Consider the following 23,364-nt stretch of genomic DNA (forward strand, 5'->3'; position numbering starts at 1 on the left):
CCAATCATCTCGTCTGGCCACCCACGAACACAGGTCAGAGAATTTCACCTGGTGATTCCTGCATCCAGCCCACAGCTTCTGGCTGAGCTAGAGTGCGTCTTTTAGAACGTCATCCAGCTCTCAATTTAAAGATGCCACATGATGGAGAACCCACCATATGCCCTAGATAAGTTGTTCCAATGACTAATTATCCTCAGGGTTTAAAAAATGCTCCTTTTACAGGCCCCAATGCAGTAAGAAGCTCTGTGTGGCATAGGACTCCATCAGCGTAATGGCCCTTGCAGGATTGGGCCCATACTTGGTTAGGTGGCCTGGTGTGGTCATCAGAGCCTTGGAAATGTTTGGGGTAAATGGTAGGCGATCTTTGGGGCCCCCTAGCCTTACTCACCTTTGGAGCTCTGCAGTCCTCTTTCTGAGCTGCTGCTTGAATCGCAAACATGGTGACTTTAGAATATCCAGCAAAGCGAGTACAAAGGAGAAAGGACGAGAGACGCTCACGCACTTTCACAGAATTAAATCTCATTAAGAAAGGGATTTGCAAACTGAAGCAACAAACAAATTCTTCTATTGCAACTGGGCTTTTATTAAAACACTTTATTTAACATTTGAAATGCCAACAGAAGGAGAGAAGGTCAAGGTTTTCCTTGGTTCTTTTGGAAATGGCAAAGCCCATCCCGCACATGGGAACACAGGATTTATAGGCTGCATTCAAGAGCCCAGGGAGAGACAAATAAAAATCCTTTGGTCAAGATGAGAAAATATAAAATCAACATCCTGGGCAGTTTAAATCCCAGGATTCCATCTACACATGGCCTGGGGGTGCTCTCCAGTGCAGTGCCTGGTTTAACGGGGAGATAAACTTCCATTCTTATGACAATGAAAGAGACCTGCCAACAACGACAGACCAAAATTAACTGCAGCTTTGACCCTTTTGAAACAAAAGCTCAGCTGCACCCTGTACAATCACGCTGCTTGATCGGAGAGCGTGCAGTCATTTCACCTCCAGTTCACTAGCTGCCAGGGCAAGGCAGGCTCAGGTCACAAGGGAACTTGTGGCCATCTTGGATCAAGGCCCTAGTGGCATTTTGCTCACACTGCATCATGGAACCATCAGACCATTTGACACAGGGCTGTCCTTGTTGCTCAGCTGAGACCGCAGGACTAGAATAGCAGGGGGTGCTGCAGATCAGGACCGAGATCCATTCATAAAGCTGGTGGGGGCTTCATTTTAGGGATGAGGTGCATTGGTAGGGGAGCCCCAGACTGGCAGAGCAGGGGAGGGCTGCAGTTCAGGATGGAGGTCTGTTAAGAGAGCTGTGTGAGAGCCCAGATTTGACCAGCAGGGGGTGCTGCTGGTCACAGGAGAGAAAGCCGTGGGGTGGCCCGGGACTGGAAAGCTGTAGGCCTGCATTGGCATGTGCTTGCAGAGCAAGCTTGCTCAGTGCCTGGCTCAGGCTTGAGAGAAGTGAGTGCCTCTGCTTTCGTTAGCCTTATACACAAACCTCCTTGGAAACCACCCCCAGAACACGGAATCCAGGAAGAGTTGGTCACCGGGCCACTTTCCCAGCAATGCCAGAGCCTCATTAGTCCTGAAAAGAATGCATTTTGAAGGGGCACCCTCACGCCGGCCCTCTCCCCCGTTGGGACCCAACTCCCCTCACCCGAATCTGTGAATGCAGAGAGCCAAACACAGCCAAGCAGCAATTATTCTGAACAGCAGGTGCCAGGCAGAGCAAACCCTGCTCCTCCGGGCCCTGCTGAGCTCTGACTGCACCTCTCTAATTTTACGAGGTGTTTGGCTACTTAAACGCCTCGTGCCCACGTCCTGGAAGTAAACGGTTGAAAGGTGTGTGAGGAGCTAGGAAAACCTCTCTCAAATGCCTGGCTTTATTCCCCCCACCCCCGCAGCACGCGGCTGTGGGAGGAGGCGTCCTTCACCGCTCACAAAGGCACTGTTCTAAAGCTGCCAGGCCATAACGGTTGGCCAGCTCCTTGCCCTGCTGTAAGACGATCACCTCTCTGCATTGCTGGCTGGCTCTGGCCAGCTCCAGCAAGACACCCTGCAATGCCGTCAGGAGCTCAAAGTCCACCGAGACCGGGGTAGCTTGACCCAATAACCGCAAGAGGTCGTCTAGCCAATGTGACTGGAGGACCATTTGGGGCAGCCAGGGAAAGAGCGGCACGCAGCTGGCAAAGGCCTGCATCCCCAGGAACCACAGCTCACTGAGGTCTGCCCAGGCTGCCTCATAGGCTGGTGACACAGCCATGGCCAAGCACTGGCTGGCGGGATCCACCCGGGCAACGTGGGCCTGAGAAAGGAAGCAGATAGCGGCTTCGAAGAAGTCCTTGGCTGATGGCATCCCCTGGAGAGCTGAAAGAAATGGGAAATGAATTAATTCACTGGGCTGGCCTTGGCACGCTCCCAGGAGTCAGCTTGCTGCAGGGCTTTCTTCAGGAGGTGCAGAATAGATGATACGGGAGTTCCTTAATCCACGTCTTTCCAGCCCCCCACAAGCATACCACATGCTCTTGCTCCACAAGGTTTTGGTTTGTTCACTAAACACACCTTTCCAGTAACAGGGCTCCTGACCCCAAACTGGGCAGGTCACCCCTGCTGTGCAATCTCCCCCGGTCCCAGTCCCGTCCCATTGACAACAAAAGTGCTCAGCTACGTCGCCAGGATCACTTCTTACCTGGAGAAACGTCAAGGATCCTGGCCATCATCAAGCCCAGCGTGGTAACATTGGCTGCTAGAACAAGGCGATCCCTCTGGGGAAGCAGAGCGGGGAGAGACTTCAGCAGCGCATCCATCAGGGAAGAAAAGCATCTGTCTTGCCTAGAGAAAACCAATTGTGTGCTGAGTGGAGCTGGAAGCACCCAGAGGTGCCAGGCTTAACCCTGTGGCAGGGAAGCAACACTGTCACAGTGGGAAAGTCCCAATCCTAAACCCTGGAGTCCTGGGCAAACTGGATGCACATTTTACAGCAAAGCTGGAGTGAGCGAGTGGCTGTAATCAGGACCCCAGAGCATGGTGACAACTCTAGTTCTTTCTCTCGGTGATGTCCCAAATGATCACACTCCTGTTACAGAAGGCAATTTCTCTCCATCCTGGCACCACAAACTGCACCTGGGACCCGAAGTGCGATCAGAGCTCTTTCTGCCTCAGCAACGCCCTGAGCATTCTGTCGGTGATGTGTAAGGAAGAACTGACTCTGGCTTGGTCCCAGTGGCTGGGTCTGGTCTACAGGGGTAACACGAAACCATGCCTGTTTGTCTCAGCAGAGGTGCCGGACCTGATTCAGACATGCAGGGATTAGAAACCTGAGTAATGAGGCACCCTTCTAAAAAATCCCTTTGGGACCAGATCTGCACTTTGAGGACCCAACTCCTTGCGCAGAAGGGCTGGATTCAGTTTTCTCTAATGCAGCTCAAAGCACTGGGCAGTGTCACTCTAGAGCGGCCTAAGGGAAATCCTAGCTCTGCCGACATGCCTCCAGTCTGCCCTGAGAGTGTCTAGGCTGAGAGGGAAGTTCAGTGCCATGGCACATGCAGTTCTGGCCTCTCTTCTGAGCCTGCCAGTGGGGAGCCAATTAGTGACATGCTGGGAACTAGCCTGAAACCCAACGAACTCCTCTCTCCTACCACCTTCTTTATTCTTACTGAAGATCTTAAAACAAGTGCCTTCCTGCAGTTCCAGGTTTGTTACCTGACCAAGTCTGGGGCGGTCACCACAAGGTTAAGGAAAACTCCACAGGTGGTTTGCAAACTGATATCTATGCTGTCTGGAGGAGCAGAGGTCTGGGGGTCAGAGGCCAACAACTCCCACTGGTGCAGAAAATATTGACACAGCAATGCTGGAGCCCCCTCTGAGATAAGGATTTCCCGAGGTCGGTCCTCTGCCGTCAAATGGCACAAGCCAGGTAGCAGAAATCTGCAGAGGGGATGGGATGGGAAATACAGTAAAGGAGATGCGGTTAGCTGGTTGCAGGCTGACATTTCAATCCGTTAAAAACAAAATGAGTGCATGGGAGAATGGAACATAGGAATTGTCAGACTGGATCAACTCACAGGCTATCTAGTCCACTGTCCTGTCTCCAATAGCATGCTTCAGAATAACAGGCAAGAAACCTCAGAGCAGGCAGATGTGAGAAATCTGCTCCCAGGAAGGTCTCACCCTAACTTCTAATAGCTAAGATCTGATGCAGGAGGTTCTGTAACCCTTCCAGAACTCTTTGCTGCACTATCTGTTGCAACTTTGGCTAGTCTCATTATCGCCATAATCAATCCCTCCCGGAATCTTACAAAGGGAGTTCCAACTGCCTCTTGAACAGCAAATGAGAAATCCATATATACCGCTGAACAACAATCAAGCTGTGAAACACAAGGCTAGAAGCCTGGTGTGTGCACTGCACTGCCAGCCAGGAGACCAAGATTCAATTCCCTGTCCTGGCTCCTAGCAATCGCAGACTGGATGGAAATACTGTCGAGTTTACAGCATTGTGCCGGAACACAGCAGAAGGTCCCCATCCCTGTGTGCTAGGTGAGCTCCAAGTGCTAGGATCACACCAGCAGAATTATTCAGCTCAGAAAGAAAAGGTGCTTTGAAGCTACAGTGGCATGTTCTGTATAAACCCTACGATCGAAAGACTGGGGTTAACAAGAGTGAAAAATACAAAATCACATCGGCCCCCTATGCTGCAAACACAGGGACACTTGAAATGAATGGCTGGTAAGTTTAGAACAAAAGGAATGCTACTTCCCACTGAATGCAGTCAACCCGGGGAACTCTATGTTGCAGGAGGGGACGAAATCAAATATTGTGGCAGGACTCCTAAAAACATATGAATAATGAACTACTGCAGTTCTGCTAAGACAAGAAGTGCCAGCTCTCATGTTCCAAGACATTGGCTGCTGCCATGAGGCTCAAGAACGGATTTCTCCAGCCACCTCATGCAGAGTTGCTCAAGTACGTAGATGTATTATGGGTTTTTTCCTTCCTCTGAGATATCAGCTGTGGACTGCTATTGGAAGCAGGATACAGACTTGATGGCCCCACAGTCTGATGTGATCTATGTTTCTGTGCCAAGATGTCGGAGCAGCATAACTGTGTCTATCCTGTGCTTGAGATACTCACCTTAGAGCATCTCTGGGCCACACGGAGCCCTGAGGGCTGCCTGGTCCAGACAGCTCCGCCGCATGCTGGGATGCGCTCCTGGCTTTGTCCCCCTCTTGGAAAAGTGCCTTTGCATAATGAATGAGGAAAGGCAGGAGGTCACAGATTTCCTGCTTGAGGGAGGAGGTCTCTTCAGCCAGCCAGGCACTGAGGATTCGAACAGAGGCAAATATGAAAGGATCCTTCAGCTTCTGCTCTCCCACCTGCCCAGGGAACAAACCAGGCATGAGATGACGCAGCAGAGGCGAGCTCTGGGAGCAGAGGCTTTTTCCCATTTCAGCCTCCCCAGTGAGGTGAGGCCAAAGGCAGGAAACCCTGGATGGCCCCTCCCCTCGGTGCTGAACAGTTCGTAAAGGACAGGAAAAGCTGGGCTCTGCACCTCACTCCAGTGAGGTAAACTGATAAACACATTTCTGTTGTGACATCCTTACTTTCAGCTTTAAGTCTTGACACTCCCCCGAAAGCTAAGTGAACTGGGCCACCTTGTCCTTCAGCTACACGGGGAATGAAAATTACACTGGTCCTAGGTCCAGGACTTGCTGTATTCAGTCCTGGACCAGAGCTGAGTCAGCACGGCTAGACCAATGCACCAGGGACAGGTTTACAACCTCCTGGAGTTTCTGATGCTAGAAAGCATTGATTCCTGATTCTGGCTGGTCTCTAGATAGCAGCTGCCAAATATCTTTTTTCTTTGCAGGGAACACGGTGTCACCAACATGAGGATAATCACAGTGTTCACGATTCTGAATGTCTCGTGATTGGTCAGATCTGAAAAAGCTTTGAGAAGACCAGTACAGATGTTTTTGGAATCAGCGAGAACTGTTCCAAGTGTCTGGTGATGGGAACAGGGAGCAGAAAGGAGCACTTGGGGAGGGGAGAGTGTCAGTCTGGGGCTATAGCTTTTAAACGACACGGAAGAAAACAAAAACAGAGAGGCCAAAGCAAACTCTCCCTGATTTCCATGGACGCAGGCATAGGCCTATGTGTATTTAGGGATCTCCCAAAACCCAGCAACACAGAGATCTCCCAGTGACTGCTCGCACAAGGCAGGCATCACACCAGGGAGGGGGGCTATTTCCAGTCATAGCTTTACCTGTCTCAGGTAGTATATTACAGCCCCAAACGCCTCCTCCATTATCCTCACGAGTTGCATTTTCTGCGCCTCCTTCAGCCGTGGTTTCTCTTCTTTCATGCACTCCAGGATCCCCAGCTCAATAAGGGTGTAACAGCCTGTTACTACCTCCTGCTTCCCATCAACGTCTGCTAAGTCCAGCTCCTCCAGGGACAGACGGACCTCCACACAAGCCAGGTTCACCAGCAGGGCCAGGAACTTGCTCCCAGCCCTCTCCGTTGGGATCCATTCTGAGCCACAGGCCTGTGTGAGGCAGGCAGCAAGCTTCAGTGCAGGGTCACGCTGGGACTGGCTCAGTTTGCTGCTCAGGATGCTAACCAGGCCTCTGTAAAGGTTGCAGAGGCACTCAGAAAGTTGTTGGTCCCGGGTGAGCAGCAGCGATGGAGATACAAAGTGAGGCAGAACATCACACAGCTGGAATTTGGTCACGTCTTCAGCCTGGTGGAATTCCTCACTGAGCCTGCTCAGCACAGCCCTAAGGTCAGGGGTGGCTCTCTGCCAGCACTTAGTCTCTGCTGTGGCTAGAAGCCCCATGAGCAGCTCAAGGGCGCGGTCACAGCCGTAACTGCGATTCACATAGGCCTGGCACAGAGCTGACACGGTTCCCTGGGACACCAACTCTTTGGGGCCCCTGGGAGTGCCCAGGACTGCGCCCAGACACTGGTAAACATCATCGATCATGGAGCTGGTGGACATATCGTCTGGATCAGACGGAGAAGCCAGGATGTTGTTGAAGGTCGGGATTTTGTTAAGGATCTGTGAATGGCTGGCTAACTCCGGATCAGTGCAGAAACATGCCAGGAGGGTGAGGCCAAGTGCTCGGAACATGTGCTCTGGACAGCCAGCTGGGGACTCCCTGGAAGCAAGAAGCCGGTTTGGGAACGTGAATCCAACTGCATCAAAGATCCGACGACGGGTTCTGGAGTCAACGTCTCCCGCTCTGACTGCTTTGGTCACCTGCCAGACAAACCAAGGATCAATGAGGAGCACAAACACATGGACAGAGGCCTTGCTAGAGGCTCTTTACAGGGCTGAGTAGTTCAAAAAGAGGCCAGAGGAACTCATTCATTTATACAGCGAAGTGGACCCCCAGCCATCCAGTGGCCCCCAGATCTGCACAGCAGCCTGGGCACCTGGACAAAACATACAGCTGTGAACCTCAGAGTGCTCTGCTAACACCAATTAACTCTCACAACAACCCCATGGAGATGAGTTTTACCCCCATTTTACAAACAGGAAGGCCTAGGCATAGAGATTTGGAGGAAGTTGCCCAAAGTCTCATCGCATGTCAGTGGCAGAACTGGAAACAGAACCCAGGAATCCGTACTTCCCCCCTGCACTAACAATTCTCCCTGCAGGGACATCTAACCGATGGTGGCTGTTCCTATGTTTGTTTCTGAAGTGGTTGCACTCTATTGTGCCAGCTGAAAATGGATTCTTACCAAGAGCAGGGCTGCAAACTGCTCACTGTCATGTTTTGCATCTCTGAGCACACTCAGGCACCGCTCCAGCGTTGCATTCCTTGTGCTTTCACTGGCCTCGGGAGTAGCTGTTGAATGGGAAGTCATGATGCTAAGTCCACCTGCGAACAAAGAAAGGCAGCGTTTACCAAACCAGCAAGCACTGGGATGCGGTGGGGCTGCCAGTTCCAATGGAGAAATCAGGTATGATAGAGAGATGCTCTAACTGAGAAGAAGAGTCAGAGGGGAACGTGACAGAGATGTTTAAGATCACTGAGAACTAATCAGAGCCCCCTCATTACCCTGCCCCATAATCAGAGAACAAGGATTAAATTAATCACAAGAAAATCTAAAAGAAAAGAAAAACATTCCTGCCTATGTGCTCAGCCTGTAGAATTCCCCACTGCAGATGGTCAGCATCTCAAATACAGTGGCTGGATTTTAAAAGGAGCTGGGTTATTTTATGGCTCATAATAAAATCTGTAGTCATGTAAGTTACCATAAGGGTAATCAAACATCAGGCTTCAGGGCATAAACTGATGAATGTAGGAATCAGGAAGGAATCTGCAGCATGGTAAAGTTGGCCAGGTTTTATGGTTGTTGCTTTGTGCATTTATATTTGAAGTATCAAATATTGATCACTGCCGGATCAATGGACTGATTTGGACTACATGGTCTATTCTTATTTAAATGAAGAGAGAAGAAATCATTAAAAACCATTTCAAACTAAGGGATGCCAACTTTTGCTCATTTAGAGCCACATTTATTTCTAGCTTAAACTGTGGGGTCGCGCCTTTCTCAAATGCGTATTCCACACAGGCTGCTGGCAGCTTTCTTTTGTTTGGATAATTACATAGCAGAAAGCTTCCTTAATTATAACTACGTATTTGTGTGGCTGGGCTCAGAATCTGTCATCAGCATTTCCATTACAAACCACAGTTTCAGAGAAGTTTATTACTCCGCTATAAACATTTGTTCCAGGCTCATACATGGTACAGTACGTCCAAACCCACACATGAAAAAAGTTTTTAAACCAAATTTGGTTTAAAGTGTTGAGGCTATTTTAAAATTACAGAAGCACTAGACAAATAGAAAACAGGAGTGTGGACATTTTGTAGGCGTGCTTCTACTGCTCAACAACAAACTCTGTGTTTTCACAAGGATATTTTGCAGAGTTGGATTCTTTTGGGCATTTCACATCAAAACAGCCACAATATTTGGGGGATGAAATCTGTGACTGTACCCTCGTCACTCTGCATAAAGCTTTTTGAATAGCCATTTGGTATTATTGTGCCACAATATGTAAATACAGCACGTACTAACATGAATGTGTATTTGCATATTACAAATGTGCCTCCTGAGTCATAAATCTGCCTATTAGGCTAAATGAAAGAGTCCTGAAACTACCTATTACAGGAAGCCCGACTAAATTAAAACGTGTGGATGGGGAGAGTGTGCTAGTTTTAGCAGTTACACGTCCAGAGCTCCTTTTCTTTTGGAACAATGCACATCACTTTATAATCTATTATATAGACAAGGATCCCTTCGTCCACCACAGAAATGCAGCCACCTCTGGGATGGTAGGCAGCCAGCGTTTCACGGCACACAGCAATGCTACAGAACTAGTTCATAGTAGTAGCAGGAGAAGACTCCAGACCAAGGGGGTGAGATTGTGAGAGGTCATAAACCAGTTGCCTGTGTTGAAATTAGACCAGCTCTAAGGATCTTAATAAGCACAAGCGGCCCCAGGCCTCCGCTTTGTGTCCTCCCAGAACGGTGGCGCTCCCAGCAGCACAGAGTCCCCAGCCCCATCCAGCACGGACTCAGAGGGGAAGGCAGTGCCTAGTGACACCCCAACCCCACGTCTTGCAGCCCCGGGATCTGCTGCACCCTGCAAGTTTGGGCATCACGACCCACGGCTTTATGAGTCGCCACGCGGCGGCGTTTCCCAGGGCCCTGTTAATGGGCTTCTGGGAGTCAGTCGTCCTGTTAAGACGGGGGCATAACCCCCACAAAAAAACTTTAGGGGTGGGTAGAAACAGTGACCAAGCCTGACTGTGCGGTGAGATGGGCTCCTGTCCCTGGGGGTATCCTGCCTGCCCTCCCCCCCCGAACACATCCCCCCCCCGCCCCCGACGTGCCCTTCAAGTCGCCACATACCATGCTCCCCTCCCCCCCGGCCATTGCCCCCCAGGGAACCCTGGTCGGGCAGCCCCCCCGGCCATTGCCCCCCAGGGAACCCTGGTCGGGCAGCCCCCCCCCAGGGGATCTGGTATCAGAGGGGGCTGACACTGAGGCTCCCTCCACCCCCGCAAAGTTCCCCTCATTCACAGCTATGAGAGCCTGAACACGCTGCCCTCACATCAGCCGCCGGCCCCCAGGGTCCTCACCTCACACCCTTCAGCCTCTCCTCCCAGCCAGTCAGCGAGCCCCACGCCCCCGCTCCAGCCAATCGCGTGCTGGATTGTTAGGCGGCGGGTGATGCCGCCGCCGCCATGCCGGAAATGGGCAACGTCCAGGGGCAGGAATTCCTCGCGGCTCTCCGCAGGCCCGATGATGCCGCGAGGCCCTTCCCGACCGGGCGGCTTCTGCGGGGCAGACGCGGCCAGGCCCCGCTAGATACACAGAAACCACCGCTCTCTGGCGTAGCCGCCTCTGTTTCCGCTTCCGGGTGCCGGGGGGGGGGTGAGGTTGTGTTTCCGGGTCAGAGGTGAACGGGTGCCGCCCCCAGCCTGCCGCTGAGTGAAGCCGAGAGAAGGAGCCTCCGAGCCGGCGCACGCCCAGGGCCGGCTCCTCAGGGACCTCCCCTCACTGCGGGGGCAGCCCCGGCCCCGGCCCCCCCCGCCCATGGAAGCGGGGGAGGAGGCTGCGCGCCCCCCCGGCGAGAGGCGCTGGAAGCCTGAGCCCCCCCTGCCCTGCGGGGAGCGGCGCGGGTGAGGTCGCGGGGGGCGCTCTCGGAGCCCCGCGCGACACCCCCGGGCCCCAGCGAGAGCGCAGCCCCCTGGTCATGTGCCCGTGGTAGGTACCCGCTTGTTAGGCGAGCCGCGTGCTCGGCGCTGCGCAGAGCCAGTGGCCGGGAGTTCCGCAGGCAGCGGCTGCTGGGCTCCCTCCGCTCCGGCACCGCTGCGCCCCCCCTCGGCCGGCACGGGTGGGCTGGGGGCTGTTGGCGCTTGAGCGTGGGGGAAGCCCTGCTGGACCCGGGTTAGCAACCTCCAAGCGGCTAGGGAGCTTCTTGTAATGGGAGCCTTGGCTCCGGAGCCCGAGCCGGGCCTGGGCTGCCTGTGGTGCTCGCCCCGGGTATCTGCTGCCCGTCGTAACGCTGACTTTTAAAAAAAAAAAAAAAAATCCGTGTTCTTCAAAATAAAACGGTTAAAGGGATGTGCCGGAGATGGACTCTTTCCAGGGAACAGCAATAGCGTCTCTGTCAACTGATCAGCTCCCCCTGACTCTCATTTGACTCCCCGTTTTTTTTTCCAGGAAATTACTTTCTCCTGTGCAAAGCCAGTCTGGCTTTTGCACTGGGAAGAATAAGGTATGCTATCTAGAGCTGCATGCAGGGGAGGGGGGAAAAGAGCAAACATTTGTTTCCCTTCTCAGTTTGGAGTGGGGCAGGGAAGCAAGTGAGATAATTTCAGGCTTATTTGGAGGAGTGTGCTATTTTATTCAATGTGTATGTTACTTTATTTTGTACAGCAACTTTAGGATGTGGTGTTCCTAAATTGTATACGATTGCATAATAGAAGGAAAAAAGAAATCAAGAGATATAGTAATGGAATGAAAACTTTGTCAGATGAAAGTAGACACTGTAGGTATTTTCATTATTAAACTCAGTGTCTGTGTTTACCAGTGTGACTGCCCAGACAAAGCTCACCTTGTAATGTTTTGTAAAGGGTTTTGTTTTATTTTATGCTCCTCTTTCATCTGTTAAGGATAAGTTGCAGTTACAAACTCTCCCTGCAACATAAAATTTTAAATACGTATGCAAGGCAATATATACGATTACAAGCAAAATATATACTTTAAAAGGTCATCTATTCAGTAAGTTACTAGGTTGTCTGAGTTGTAAGTTTAAAAAAAAAAAAGTCCTGATTACTCAAACAGAATGTCTCATTTCACAGCTGTTAAGATGCTGATCAAACACAGTTTATCGCTGTGTACACCAACAGACTTCTGCATAGCTGGCAGACCAGATTATGATAGGTCTTCATCAATCTAAAGACGTTTTAAGTAAACATTGTCCTGTGATCCATGCAGAAAGCTGTAGCAGCAGACATGGAATTTTTGTTTTTGGGTGTGCTTGTAACACGCAGGACAGAAGTGTTGCAAACTTTTTTAGCTTCCTATTGGTTAAATCCTCCCTTCCAACTCCTTTTCCCATTTGTTACCTTGTGAAATTTCTTGTTATCATAAACTACGTTGGCATCAACAAGAATTATCTGCTGTCCATATTCTTGTCTACTTCTGTTGACCAAAATGCTCTCCCTAATTCTATGGAAATTTCCTTAAGAATAAACTGATACTCAACTCTATAATAATGATGATGATAATACTGCTGAATCTCATCTGAGGAACTTGAGGTGGCTTACAGACATAAACTACGTAAGCGTCACAATGCCCACGTTCTGCCTTGTAAGGTTGATATTATATTTTAGATCATTAACTTTTTGTGTCATTCACATTTCTGAGCAATACATCTGATAGCTCCTTCCACTGACTAGGCTTTGGTAACATATGATGTTATGAAAGGACTTGAGTGACAGATCTCTTCAGAGCTAGTTAATGTTACATCTGGACTCTTATTCTCAGTCTGAGAATGCAACTAGTCAGGGATTGGAAGGAAAACTGATTAAACTCCAGTTATAACTTGTTATAACAGTTATAACAACTTTTTTGTTTTTGATGCTGCCCTCAATCTTGGCACAGGTGAGACCTGGAAATTCAAAAAGATTAAACTTCTGGTTTGACCATTAGTGCCATCATCAGTGTCCTTAGAAGCAAAATTGGCTTTTAATTGGTTGTTTTGTCAATGCTGCTGAACCTTTGTCTGTCTTTGTTTCTGGCTGGTACCAGCCAGCACAAATAGCCAAGTGATGACATTTTCTGCTGCCTTCCTGCTAGCAGTTGTGCTGGGCTTATTGGTGTTTGTCTTATCCAAGCAGCGCTGGCTGGTTGTTGTTGTAGATTTGAAAGGGAAGTTTCCAGAGTGCGCACACAGAATCAAATGGATTATGATGATGCTATTGGGGATTTTGTTTTTTATGCTTCAAAGATGCAAGTGGTGGTGTCTAAAGAAATTGTGAAGGAAAAACAAATATCCTGACTTACTGCAGTACAAACACAGGAAATGGCGAAGATCTTTTCTGCTACTGTTGGTTTCATTTCAGATCTCTCATAATATTGGTAATTAGTTCTCTGTTGTTGGTCTGAGTCATGATAGATAAGATTGAACACTCCTTTCCCCCCCAATTTCTTCAGTCCTTTCACCTTGTCAGCTTCATGAAGAACCACCTATAAATTGTTTGCTGCATGATTTCTCTTTCTTGTGTGTTTATAGAGCCCTGGTTCTGCCTACGAAGGCCATGGAGAAGAGGTTGGAAGCCAAGTTCAGCATTAGCTTCTGGATTTTATCAGGACGTTGCCTGGGAAGTTTTCACCTGTTCTACATGTGTGCCTGCCTCTGTGCCCTGTCTTCGTCTACAGGTGACTATTCAGTTCTCTCTCTCAGCTATTTCTGTGCCTCAGTCTAGATTTAGCCCCTTGATTCATTTTAAATGTTTGAAGGGTGGGGTGTGTGAAATCTGTTAATTACCAGGCAGACATCCTAGATAGTGAAATAGCCAAAACAAAAACCAACCCACACCTAAGTACCTGTGAGGAAGGGGGGTTAACCACCTGTTTCCATAGCAAAGTATGCCTCTAAGCTGTTAGAAAGGTAGGCTGACCAACACATTTTATAGAAAATGGTGATTTTACTAAGCCTTTCTACAGCACTACTTTACTACTCTAAGGGCTTGTCTACAGTTAAAACACTACAGCAAAACAGCTGATCCACTGCAGGTGTGCCACCGCAGAACTTCAATGTGGACGCTATACCGACTGGAAGGGTTCTCCCTTTTGGCGTAGGTAATCCACCTCCCCAGAATGCGGTAGCTAGGTTGACAGGAAGAATTCTTCCATTGACTAGCACTGTCTACATGGGGACTTATGTCAGTTTAACAGCACTGCTCAGTGGGGTGGATTTCTCGCTCCCCTCACCGTCATAGTTAAGAGGACCTAATTTTCTAGTGTAGACCTGGCCTAAGATGACAGTGCTGCTGACCTGATAATCTTTTAAATAATCTGTAGCTCCCAGGCTACTAACAAAATTCTCCTTCAACCTGAAAAAAAAATTATGTTCTCCACCTAGCTCATATTCAGATGTGTCTGTCTTGTTTGGAGACGGTTTCCAGAGAGAGTCTTCTCAGAGTTAAGTATCTTTTCCAAAAGAGAGGAGAAATGATACTGTGCAGAATCCCTTCATTTGACTCTGGGTTGAAAGCCAAAAAAGTTGGTTAACCTTGTAATGTTTAAAATCTCCACAAAGACAGTAAATCAGTTCAGTGACCTGAATTTACTTATAGAATCAAAGCAATGTAAGGTTGGAAGGGACCTGCAGAGGGCATCAGATCCCACCCCCTGTATTAAAATATACCTTTTATCATTTTTGTTTTTCTCCTGTGGACTCTCTTCAGTTTGTCCACATCTTTCCTAAAGCGTGGCACCCAATACTGGACACAGTACTCCAGCTGAGGTCCCATCATATGCCCAGTAGAACAGGACAATTATCTTCTTTGTCCTACATATAAAACTACTGATAATACATCCCAGAATTATATTAACTTTTTTTGCAACTGCATCATATTGTTGGCTCATGTTCAATTTGTGTCCCACGAAAACCCCAAGAACCTTTTCTGCAGCTCTGTCACCTGGCCAGTTATTCCTATTTTGTAGTTTTGCATTTGATTTTTTTCCCTCCTAACTTTTATTTAATTTCATTTTATTGATTTCAGACCAGTTTCTAATTTGTCAAGGTCATTTTGAATACTAATCCTGTCCTCCAAAGTACGTGCAGTCCCTCCCAGCTTGGTGTCATCTGTGAATTTTATAGGCATACTCTCCATTCCATTATCCAAGTCATTAATAAAGATATTGAACAATACCTGACCTAGGACTGATCCTTGGGGGACTGCATTAGATACACCCTCCCAGTTTGATAGTAAGCCATTGATAACTACTCTTTGAGTATGGTATTTCAATCAGTTGTGCACCAATCTTATAGCAATTTTATCTAGATCATGTTTCACTGTTCTGCCTATGAGAATGTCATGTGGGACTGTGTCAAAAACCTTGCTGAAATCAAGATACATCATGTCTACAGTTTACCACCTGTCAGCTAGGCTAGAAACCCTGTCAAAGAAGGAAATTAGGTTGGTTTGACAATACCATGCTGGCTATTCCTTATAACCCTATTATCCTTTAGATGTTTACAAATTGATTGTTTAATAGTTTGTTCTAATATCTTTCCAGCTGTGGTTAAAAAGTTTTTGTTCTTATTTCCTGTTCAGACTTCAGCCTCCCAAAACCCTGGAAATGAAAACTAAATTAGTTACTTGTGCAGGATTTTTCATTTGATGGGGTTTCTTGTTTGTGTTTAAGATTTATCTTTGAGATTTCCAGATCAAAGCATTTTGTTGCATTTGAGGCCTTGTCTTCACTAGGAATAAGGTGTGTTCTTACCATGTTAGCTAACATGAGGTAAAATTCCAGTGAAAACAAGACAGCTTTTACATGTGTTGTCAGGTCTGGGTCAATGATAGGCTCCCTTTTTGTTTACCTCTACCTGCTAATATGTAAAAACGACAAATTGCGTTGTCTCACTAGGATCTTCCCATTTATTAGTTGCCACATAATAAGTAAACTTTTTTCCTTGTGTGAGTGTACCCTCAGGCTGCCATTGTCTGTTACTTTCACTGTGTCTACCTTGATATTTGCCAGATGGTAGGTTTGATTAAGCTGATGAGCTGTAAGTGTCATTAATCTCATGGTCAGAGAACTGAAAGATGTGTTAAATCCCTGCTTTTTAGCTGAGAAATCTAATCTCTCTGTGTTTTGTTGGCTTTTATCAGATCACTTGCTTGGTTCCTGTAGACTGATTTTCCTGTTAGGAGTTTCCTGTTTTTAATAAAGTTTCAAAACCCAAAGCTGTTGATTCTGTATTGCTCTAACTGAGCTTCGGGTACAGCATAGCGACATTTAAGGAGTAAGTAAGGGTGTCTCTGTATGGGACAGTTTTACCAGTATAAGCTAAGGTGTGAGTTTAAACTGACAGTTATACCGATATAACTATGCCTGCTATGACACACTTTCTGAGGAACAGAAATGCATTTTTTTTTTGTTTAATTTACACACTTTGGAAGGGGTTTAAGCTAAATCAAACAAACCCACGTTCATACCCAAATGAGTGTTCACCCAATGAGTTATTGGTATAGCTATACTGGTATATAACTGGCAAACTTTTTCCATATAGACAAGCTCTAAATCATTAATCTGAACTTCAGCGTAAGAAGATAAATCTGAGTGTGTTGATTATCTAAATACCCTCACAGACTTAGTGGCAATAGGCCAAAAAAAAAAGTCCAAAAGATTTAACTATCTGGTATTTTAATAAAATAAAATACATTGGTACCTAAAACAATTAAGAAATTTTTATTGCAGGGCTTGGTAACTTTAGCAGAAATCTACTAACTGTGGCCCCAGTTCTGCACAGCACTTAAACACATGCTTAGCTTTTAAGTACATGCATCTGTGCTTTGCTGAATTGGGTCCTGGAGGACTAAAACCACCAGCTAGATATGAAAGATGAAGTTGGGGGCTCCATCAGCAAGGTCCAAGGGCAATGGCCTGGTGAGAAGGCCAGTTTTGTTGCCCATCTTAGCTACTGGGGACATAGAGGGTCCTTGGATTTTTAGTAGGCTGCCGTCTCTGGAGCCTGCTTGTGGGACTCCATCTTTCAAATCCAGCCTTTAGCTATTTGGGGTGTGATAAATGTGAATTCTCTCCCTATTCTATCAGCTGGATCAGGGAAAATAAATTTCTGTCTCTTCTCCCCCACCGCACCTCCCTAATCCCAGAGCTTTCTGCCTGTTTGATGAGGTGAGGGGAAGTCTTCACTACTCTACCCTACCCCTTAGCCTCTTATTTTTTGTGTATTATCCTCCTCATTAAATAATTCCAATGCCTGCTTCTTTCGCCAGTCACAGCTCTTCCTAGCAGCAGTATGAAATGGATATGGTTCTTGATAATTTCACACTAGGGCTGACTGACCAGTCTTACTAATTTTACTCTATTGCTGCTTGGCAAAGCTCTGAGCAGCAGCAGAGGTACTGAAGCTGTCTGTCTGCAGACTCAGGAGGGCAGCCATGGTTGACATTTGGAAGTTTGTGTTTATAACCATAAGCACTAGATTTTTATTTTTATTATTTTTAATGAATGAAAGCTTAAGTTTTGAATAAATTAATCCTCATTCATCAGGGAGAACTTCCCATTCTCCACTAGTGTATAGGTAATCGAATGCTTTCCAGCTCCATTTTACTGCAATTAAAAAAGCAACAACTCATTGTTAAGAAATGATTAACCAGTTGCACTATGTAATTATTGAGTAAGGTGCTTTTTGTGGTGCCACGTTAGCTAGCTGTAGTTGTGCAATTACAGCAAGGTATGAGAGGTGGGTTTTGGTTGACATCAAGATAACCTGAACGGTTTTCCTCTGGACTTAACTTTGTGCATGTGCAGCAGATTGGTTCCAATTAACATTATTGTATCCCAAGAACATTTGAATTAAATGTCCAGCAAGCAAAAGTAAATCTTACACTAGTTCTGCTTGTCCTGTTCCTGCACTACTCCAAACCACTGCACATTATGACTTGATTGACATTCCCTATTCAAGAGAAGCCAGGATTGGAGTAGAGGGGGTGCTGTGGCTCATGACTGTAGTGCAATTGCAGTTGTGTGTAGTCACTTGACTGGAGTAGCAGAAAATGCTGTAGGTCAGCTTTGAGTTATTTCAGGGCTGTGTGAGTAGAATCTCGGGAAATTCTATCCATGGTATAGCTGGTTAAACCAGTGCTATTAGTTGGTTGCTGATTTATTTACTTTGACAGTAATCTGATTGCATTCAGATTGACTGTTCCTTTAGGGGATTCCAAATGAGGTCTCGAACAAAGAAATGGCTAGGGTCCAAGTATTCCCAAACAGGAGAGAGACTGTCAACTGACAGGTTTCAGAGTAGCAGCCGAGTTAGTCTGTATTCGCAAAAAGAAAAGGAGGACTTGTGGCACCTTAGAGACTAATAAATTTATTTGAGCATAAGCTTTCGTGAGCTACAGCTCACTTCATTGGATGCATTCAACTGAGTTCACTAATGTCAACAATTAAAGCACAGAGGGTACACTTCTAACTTGTAGCCTTGAAGTTCCATGCAAACGCTGCATATTCGTAGACCTACAGAATTTGTGCTGTGTGCAAAGATGTAGTGTAAGCAGTGCAAAGTAACTCATTGTTGCAAGAGGTTGAGTTTTGTTAAACTACTGTTTAAGTAGTTTAACAAAAGAGTTCTGTGATCAGGGCTCAAACACTGCTAGAGATGATCTAAAATCTGAGACTGTCCCTTTGGCTAGCAAAATACACACTTTGCAGTTCTGTAGTGTGTCTTTCATTGCACTATTTCAGAGTAATTAATTGATGGGCTGTTTGAGGCAGCAGCAGCTGTGACTTGCCCAAAGCCAGAGGCAGAGTCAGCATTAGAATCCAGGACTTCTGATTCCCAGTCCTCTGTTCTGACCACTAAACCATACTGCTGCAGATACACATATGAATGTTGTTCTACAATGTACTACGATTTTAGACTGCCAATTAAAACTCTTCATGTACCACACCATGAAATTTCTTCTGTTTTTTGTTTCTGTATTTCCTGCTCGGCTGGATATAGTCTCCATGACTTCCCTCTGAGGAGAAATTGGAAAGATTGGGACTGTTCAGAGAGAGGCAGGAAAAAATGAGGTATAGCAAATAATGAATGGCATAGAGCAGATACACAGGGCAAATAGAAGCACCCATTTATATAATACAAGAACTAGGGGGCATCTGATGAATTTGGAAGGGAACACATTTAAAAACAGAAACAAAGGAATATTTGTTCACATAGCACATAGACAGTTTATGGACTTCGCCGCCATATGATCTTGCTGAGACCAAGAGCTCAATAGGACCAAGAAAGGATTAGACAGGGTATATGGATAAGAAAATTCACAGGCTAAAAAAGCTATAAGCTAAAAAAGCACTTACTGGCAAGGGTCAGGAGGAAACTTCTCTAATGGAAGGCTATTTTATGGGCTTTCTTGCACTTTTCTGTGAAGCACCCAGTTCTAGCTGGAGGCAGGCGGGGCCAAGGAACACACATGTTATGTTTTCACTCTCAGTTAAAACCCAGGTAAGAGCCCAGTTTACCCTGACTCCATCCACCATCCACACAGAAACCACTAACCTGGGTTTGCAGGTATGTTAAGCCCCTCTCAGCTGGGGAGGAGCGGGGCTAGAGCCTGAGCTTCACTTTAATTGAGGCTGGAACCTGCCCATTTTGCACGCAGGCCAAGTCACTCAAGTGCTGGTAGTCCTCCAGCGCCCCTTCCACAATTCTCCTGAAGGTCAGACACATTCTCCCACAGTTGACTTGGGAAGAGTCTTAGTGAGTCTCAGCACAAAGGACCCTGGGACATGCCTCCAGACACCACAGCAAGTGCAGAAACAGTGAGGACACAGTGACATGTGTAAGGTTGTGCTGGGGAAACACTTGTACCTGGGCTAGGCTAACGTGGATGCCAGTCACTTAAGTTAACAGCAGTGAGGACATACCCACAGAGACAGCGAGAGCCCCTGCTGCGAGCACGACAGTCTTTCTCCCAGCCAGAGATGGGGTTAGCTGGGCTGAGGGGGATTTACAAAATCTGTCAAGGAAAGATTAAGGTGTAAGGAAGACACTGGTGTATTGGCCTTTTATTGTTTTTTACCCTTTGCTCTACAGGCTTTGTACCTTTGGTGCAAGGAATAAATAAAGCTTTGTTTTAAAGGCACTGTTTTTGAATCATTTTAATCAACAGGTCCCTGGAGTGAAAGGGCTGACAGATACCAAATGCAGTTGGGCAGGTGGCATTAACACAGTTAGGAAGCTGGGGCTGTTGCCCAGAGACCCAGTCCCAGAGTGGGTGGACTGCATGGGTCTGCCAGAGTGAGGTGCAGGAAGTCCTAGCCTGTCACCTAAGAGGTGCACTTGAGAGGGGCTAAAAGTGATCGAAGGCACAGTTCATCTTGTAACCTTGACAGATGTAATTTCTTATGCTGAGGCTATAAATCAACCTCCAGCTGTTGAGGGATAGGAGGAAAGCTGCAGGGTTTCTTCTCTCTTTCTGTGAAGCAGCTAGTGCTGGCTACTGTCAGAGATAAGATACTGGACAGATGTACCCACAGGTCTGATCCAGTCTGGCACTTCCTATGTTCCAGTATTCCTCTACTGCTGCCCAGTCTTGCATGGCAGTCAGCATAAGGAAACTGCCAGGAGAGCATTACCAGGAACAGTTTTGCCTGAAAACAGCTGGGTAATGCAGACAACATTTCCTGTCCTTTCTTCTGCTTTCCAAAATTTGGCAATAATGTTACATCACCCGCTGAGTGATGCTATAATGAGGCTTTACTCATTTACACAACAAAATGATCATAGAACTCTGTCAATATCAAACTCCAATAACGGTACAAAACTTGCTATGCCACCATTTAAATTGGCTGTGTGGGTTTAATAATATGTGCAAGAGACTCTGTCTGAAGAAATCACTGAGATCTTTAAATGAACCATAAAAGCTGGCTATTAGCCCTCTCCATTCAAGACCAATGTTGTCTGTTTTAAGTGCGTTTCAGGAAAAGCTTTATTGTAGTTACCATAAAAAACCCTAAAATTCCATTTTCAGTAGAAATATCGAAGCTTGCTCAAAGATGCCAGTACATTTGTGTGTCATACTGAGATATCGTGAAAACTTTGCACTATGGGTAATGAGTCTAATTTCATTTAAAACTTGCTTTAAATTACTAGCATCTCCTTTTCTTTCCTGGTGCTCCCACAAAAAAGAAAATGGGTTAATGAGAGAGCCTTTTACTTGTACAATTTACTTTGTTGGATAATGCGTTTTGTATTTTAAAGGACCAGGTGACCTTTTTGGGGAGACCCCCAGAAAAAATATCCTGCAGGAAATAATCCTGCATTTGCCACATGAAGCTGGATTAAGACAGGAACTAATAGATCACTTCTATGATTCTACAAACCCCATCTTATAACGTGTTGCTTGTGTGCATGGGTTTTGTGAGACCCATCAAAGATCAGGAGAATCGTATAGTTAAAAACCCAACATATTTCTATATGCCCATTGCTCTGTGTAGAGTACTGTAAATTGCACTGTTTCATAAATGCAAGCTCTTTCCATGAGCTGAGTAAATTGGGTTTTTAATTATCCATGTGCAATAGTTGGGAAGCTGTGTTGGGTAACCTGATGCTGATGTCAGGTAAAATATGGTGCAAGTGTATATTAGTAGAGCTCTGAAAATTAAAACTTGACCAAATGTAGTTGTAATCTCTGCTTTGTATTTCTGTACCTTCCATGTGCCAGCCAATTAAAAAGAGAAATGAAGTGCTCTGTATACAATGCCCTGGGGTCATCTCTGCTGACGTGATTGCACTGGTGTATCTAGGAGACGTTTATTAGGATTCAGACATGAGTTCTTAGAGGAACATAATTTTTTTTTAGGGTGATTTGCCAGGGGAGATGTTTTCTCAGGAACCATTTTTGTTGTGTGTGGCTTTTTTTTTTTAACACCTACTGTTCGTTCAACTTTGGATCAGACATGTACAGGAGTCTATGGACAGATACCCATGGATTTTTCAGTGGGCTTTGGACGAAGCCTTAAATTCCTAAGCACAAATTTTCCCCTGCAGAAGTCACAATGAGCTAGGGATAAGATCATTCCAGGGTAGGGACAGGTGAGCAGTGTAGAAAGGGGATGTGGTGGAGGGGTGTAGTCTTCCAGAGGCAGGTTAAAATCCATTGCCGCCCTGCTTTCAATTCACCTCATAGTTCTTTGGCTTAATTAGAGAGCGTTCTTAGCTTGCAACAGAGAGTGTATTTTGCACAGTTAAATTAAAAAAAAAAAAAACCCTCAAGACAGGCAAAATTCCTCTTGATATTCACAATGATGGTGTTAGTCTTTAATCTCTATAGTACAAATCAAAGGACCCAAAGCTTTGTGCTCGCAATAAACTTGTGAGAGCTGAGAATTGTCGATTTCAGATTTTAATGTGCATCTGATCACCACCATCTCCTTCCCCCCACCCCATTTAAAAAATTTTTTTTATGCTCCCACCCTAATAACATGACGAACACTTCAGGTTACAGCAGGGTCATTTCCCCTGCTAGACTCCATGAAGCCCTGTCAGTGTGATCACAATCCAAGCACTTCAAAGTGTAATGAGGTCATATGTTTCCCCCAGGCAGGCGGCTGGTCTGCTTGCTCTTTGAGTGGGGACTTCATGTTGATAAAGTGTGACAACAATGATGCTGGTTTAAAAGGTACTGTTGTCAACTGAGCCTTCAGTTGCATTTATTCAGTGTTTCATTTAAAAATAGTAATTGGACTCTGCTTTGTTAGAAACCTTCACCTCCCCTTTTCTATCTTCTAAATGGAGGATGACCCTGGAGTTGCTGCCAAAACAGATTTAGAGCAAATTCTGTTGTCTGATTATTTCCTTCACTAGTCGTGCTACCCATTTATTTTCAATTTGCATTTGCCGGGTAAACATTAAAAATAAACTGGAAATAAAACAGCCTCTTTGTTTCTCCCTACATTTGGAGAACAAAATCACTTTTAAGTTGGGTTGTTTTTCGATTAAAGTTACTATTTGGGGGGAATGGACTGTTTGTTTGGAGTAACACATCCTTTGAATAAAAACATTAACATCTTTAGAGCAGAATTTAACTTCACTTTGGTTTTAAGCAAATGGTTTACCTATGATTCCCGGTTTAGATTGCGTGGAGGTCACTGTGACCAGATGCTTTCAATGATTGATACTGTAACTGCGCAGTTGCTGCATCATCGCAAAATTGCATGCACCCAATTACCTGGGACAGTTGAGAAAAATATAATTATCTTTATCATTGGAATAAGGCTTGCCAAGGAGCCTTTGTGCCTAGCTGCTAGATTTTCATGGTGATTTTGCAAGGCTGGGTTACTAGCCCTCTCAGTTAAACTGTAGTTCAGGACAGGGGTAAATTTCGAATTTTAGCACCAAAAAAAATCCCCTTCTCTCACACTTGAGTAACTTTGGTGGCTGTTCAGTATGTGGAATTTAGGTTTCCAGTGGCTGTGAGCATGACCCAGGCCAATAGAAAGCATCAAGGAATTATAGTTAGAACAAAGAAACATATGACAATTCATGTTTGTTGCCTCTCTCATGCAAGGATCAC

The 23,364-nt window shown here is 46.2% G+C and overlaps 2 protein-coding genes across 3 annotated transcripts in view; one reads left to right on the forward strand and one right to left on the reverse strand.

Moving 5' to 3' along the window:
• Positions 1-590: 590 nt before the first annotated feature.
• On the reverse strand, positions 591-10,440 carry NCDN (neurochondrin). 2 transcript variants are annotated; one of them, XM_074934181.1, is made up of 7 exons: positions 10,156-10,440; positions 7,748-7,887; positions 6,267-7,262; positions 5,135-5,376; positions 3,707-3,931; positions 2,694-2,836; positions 591-2,371 (listed from the first exon to the last, which is right to left on the reverse strand). In XM_074934181.1, the coding sequence occupies exons 2-7, from the start codon at positions 7,871-7,873 to the stop codon at positions 1,935-1,937; spliced, it is 2,169 nt and encodes a 722-aa protein (XP_074790282.1). In that variant the 5' UTR covers positions 7,874-7,887; positions 10,156-10,440; the 3' UTR covers positions 591-1,934. The 2 variants fall into 2 exon arrangements, with proteins under 2 accessions (XP_074790282.1, XP_074790283.1); XM_074934182.1 differs by lacking the exon at positions 10,156-10,440 and having other exon boundaries at positions 7,748-8,038.
• A 291-nt stretch (positions 10,441-10,731) lies between these two features.
• The window catches only part of KIAA0319L (KIAA0319 like), a 53,556-nt gene continuing 40,923 nt past the window's right edge, over positions 10,732-23,364 (forward strand). Inside the window, exons 1-2 of the mRNA XM_074934611.1 lie at positions 10,732-10,783; positions 13,320-13,465. Coding sequence (XP_074790712.1) covers positions 13,345-13,465 — 121 coding nt within the window. The 5' untranslated portion in view covers positions 10,732-10,783; positions 13,320-13,344. The remainder of the gene's footprint in view (positions 10,784-13,319; positions 13,466-23,364) is intronic.

This window comes from Natator depressus, chromosome 19, assembly GCF_965152275.1.
Source record: "Natator depressus isolate rNatDep1 chromosome 19, rNatDep2.hap1, whole genome shotgun sequence".
Classification (NCBI taxonomy): domain Eukaryota; kingdom Metazoa; phylum Chordata; order Testudines; family Cheloniidae; genus Natator; species Natator depressus.

Coding starts and splice junctions, on each gene's coding strand:
- NCDN (XM_074934181.1), bottom strand. CDS start 7,873: ATGACTTCCCATTCAACAGCTACTCCCGAGGCCAGTGAAAGCACAAGG. Junction 7,263..7,747: donor AGTTTGCAGCCCTGCTCTTG/GTAAGAATCCAT, acceptor TTTGTCTGGCAG/GTGACCAAAGCAGTCAGAGC. Junction 2,372..2,693: donor GATCCTTGACGTTTCTCCAG/GTAAGAAGTGAT, acceptor CATTTCTTTCAG/CTCTCCAGGGGATGCCATCA.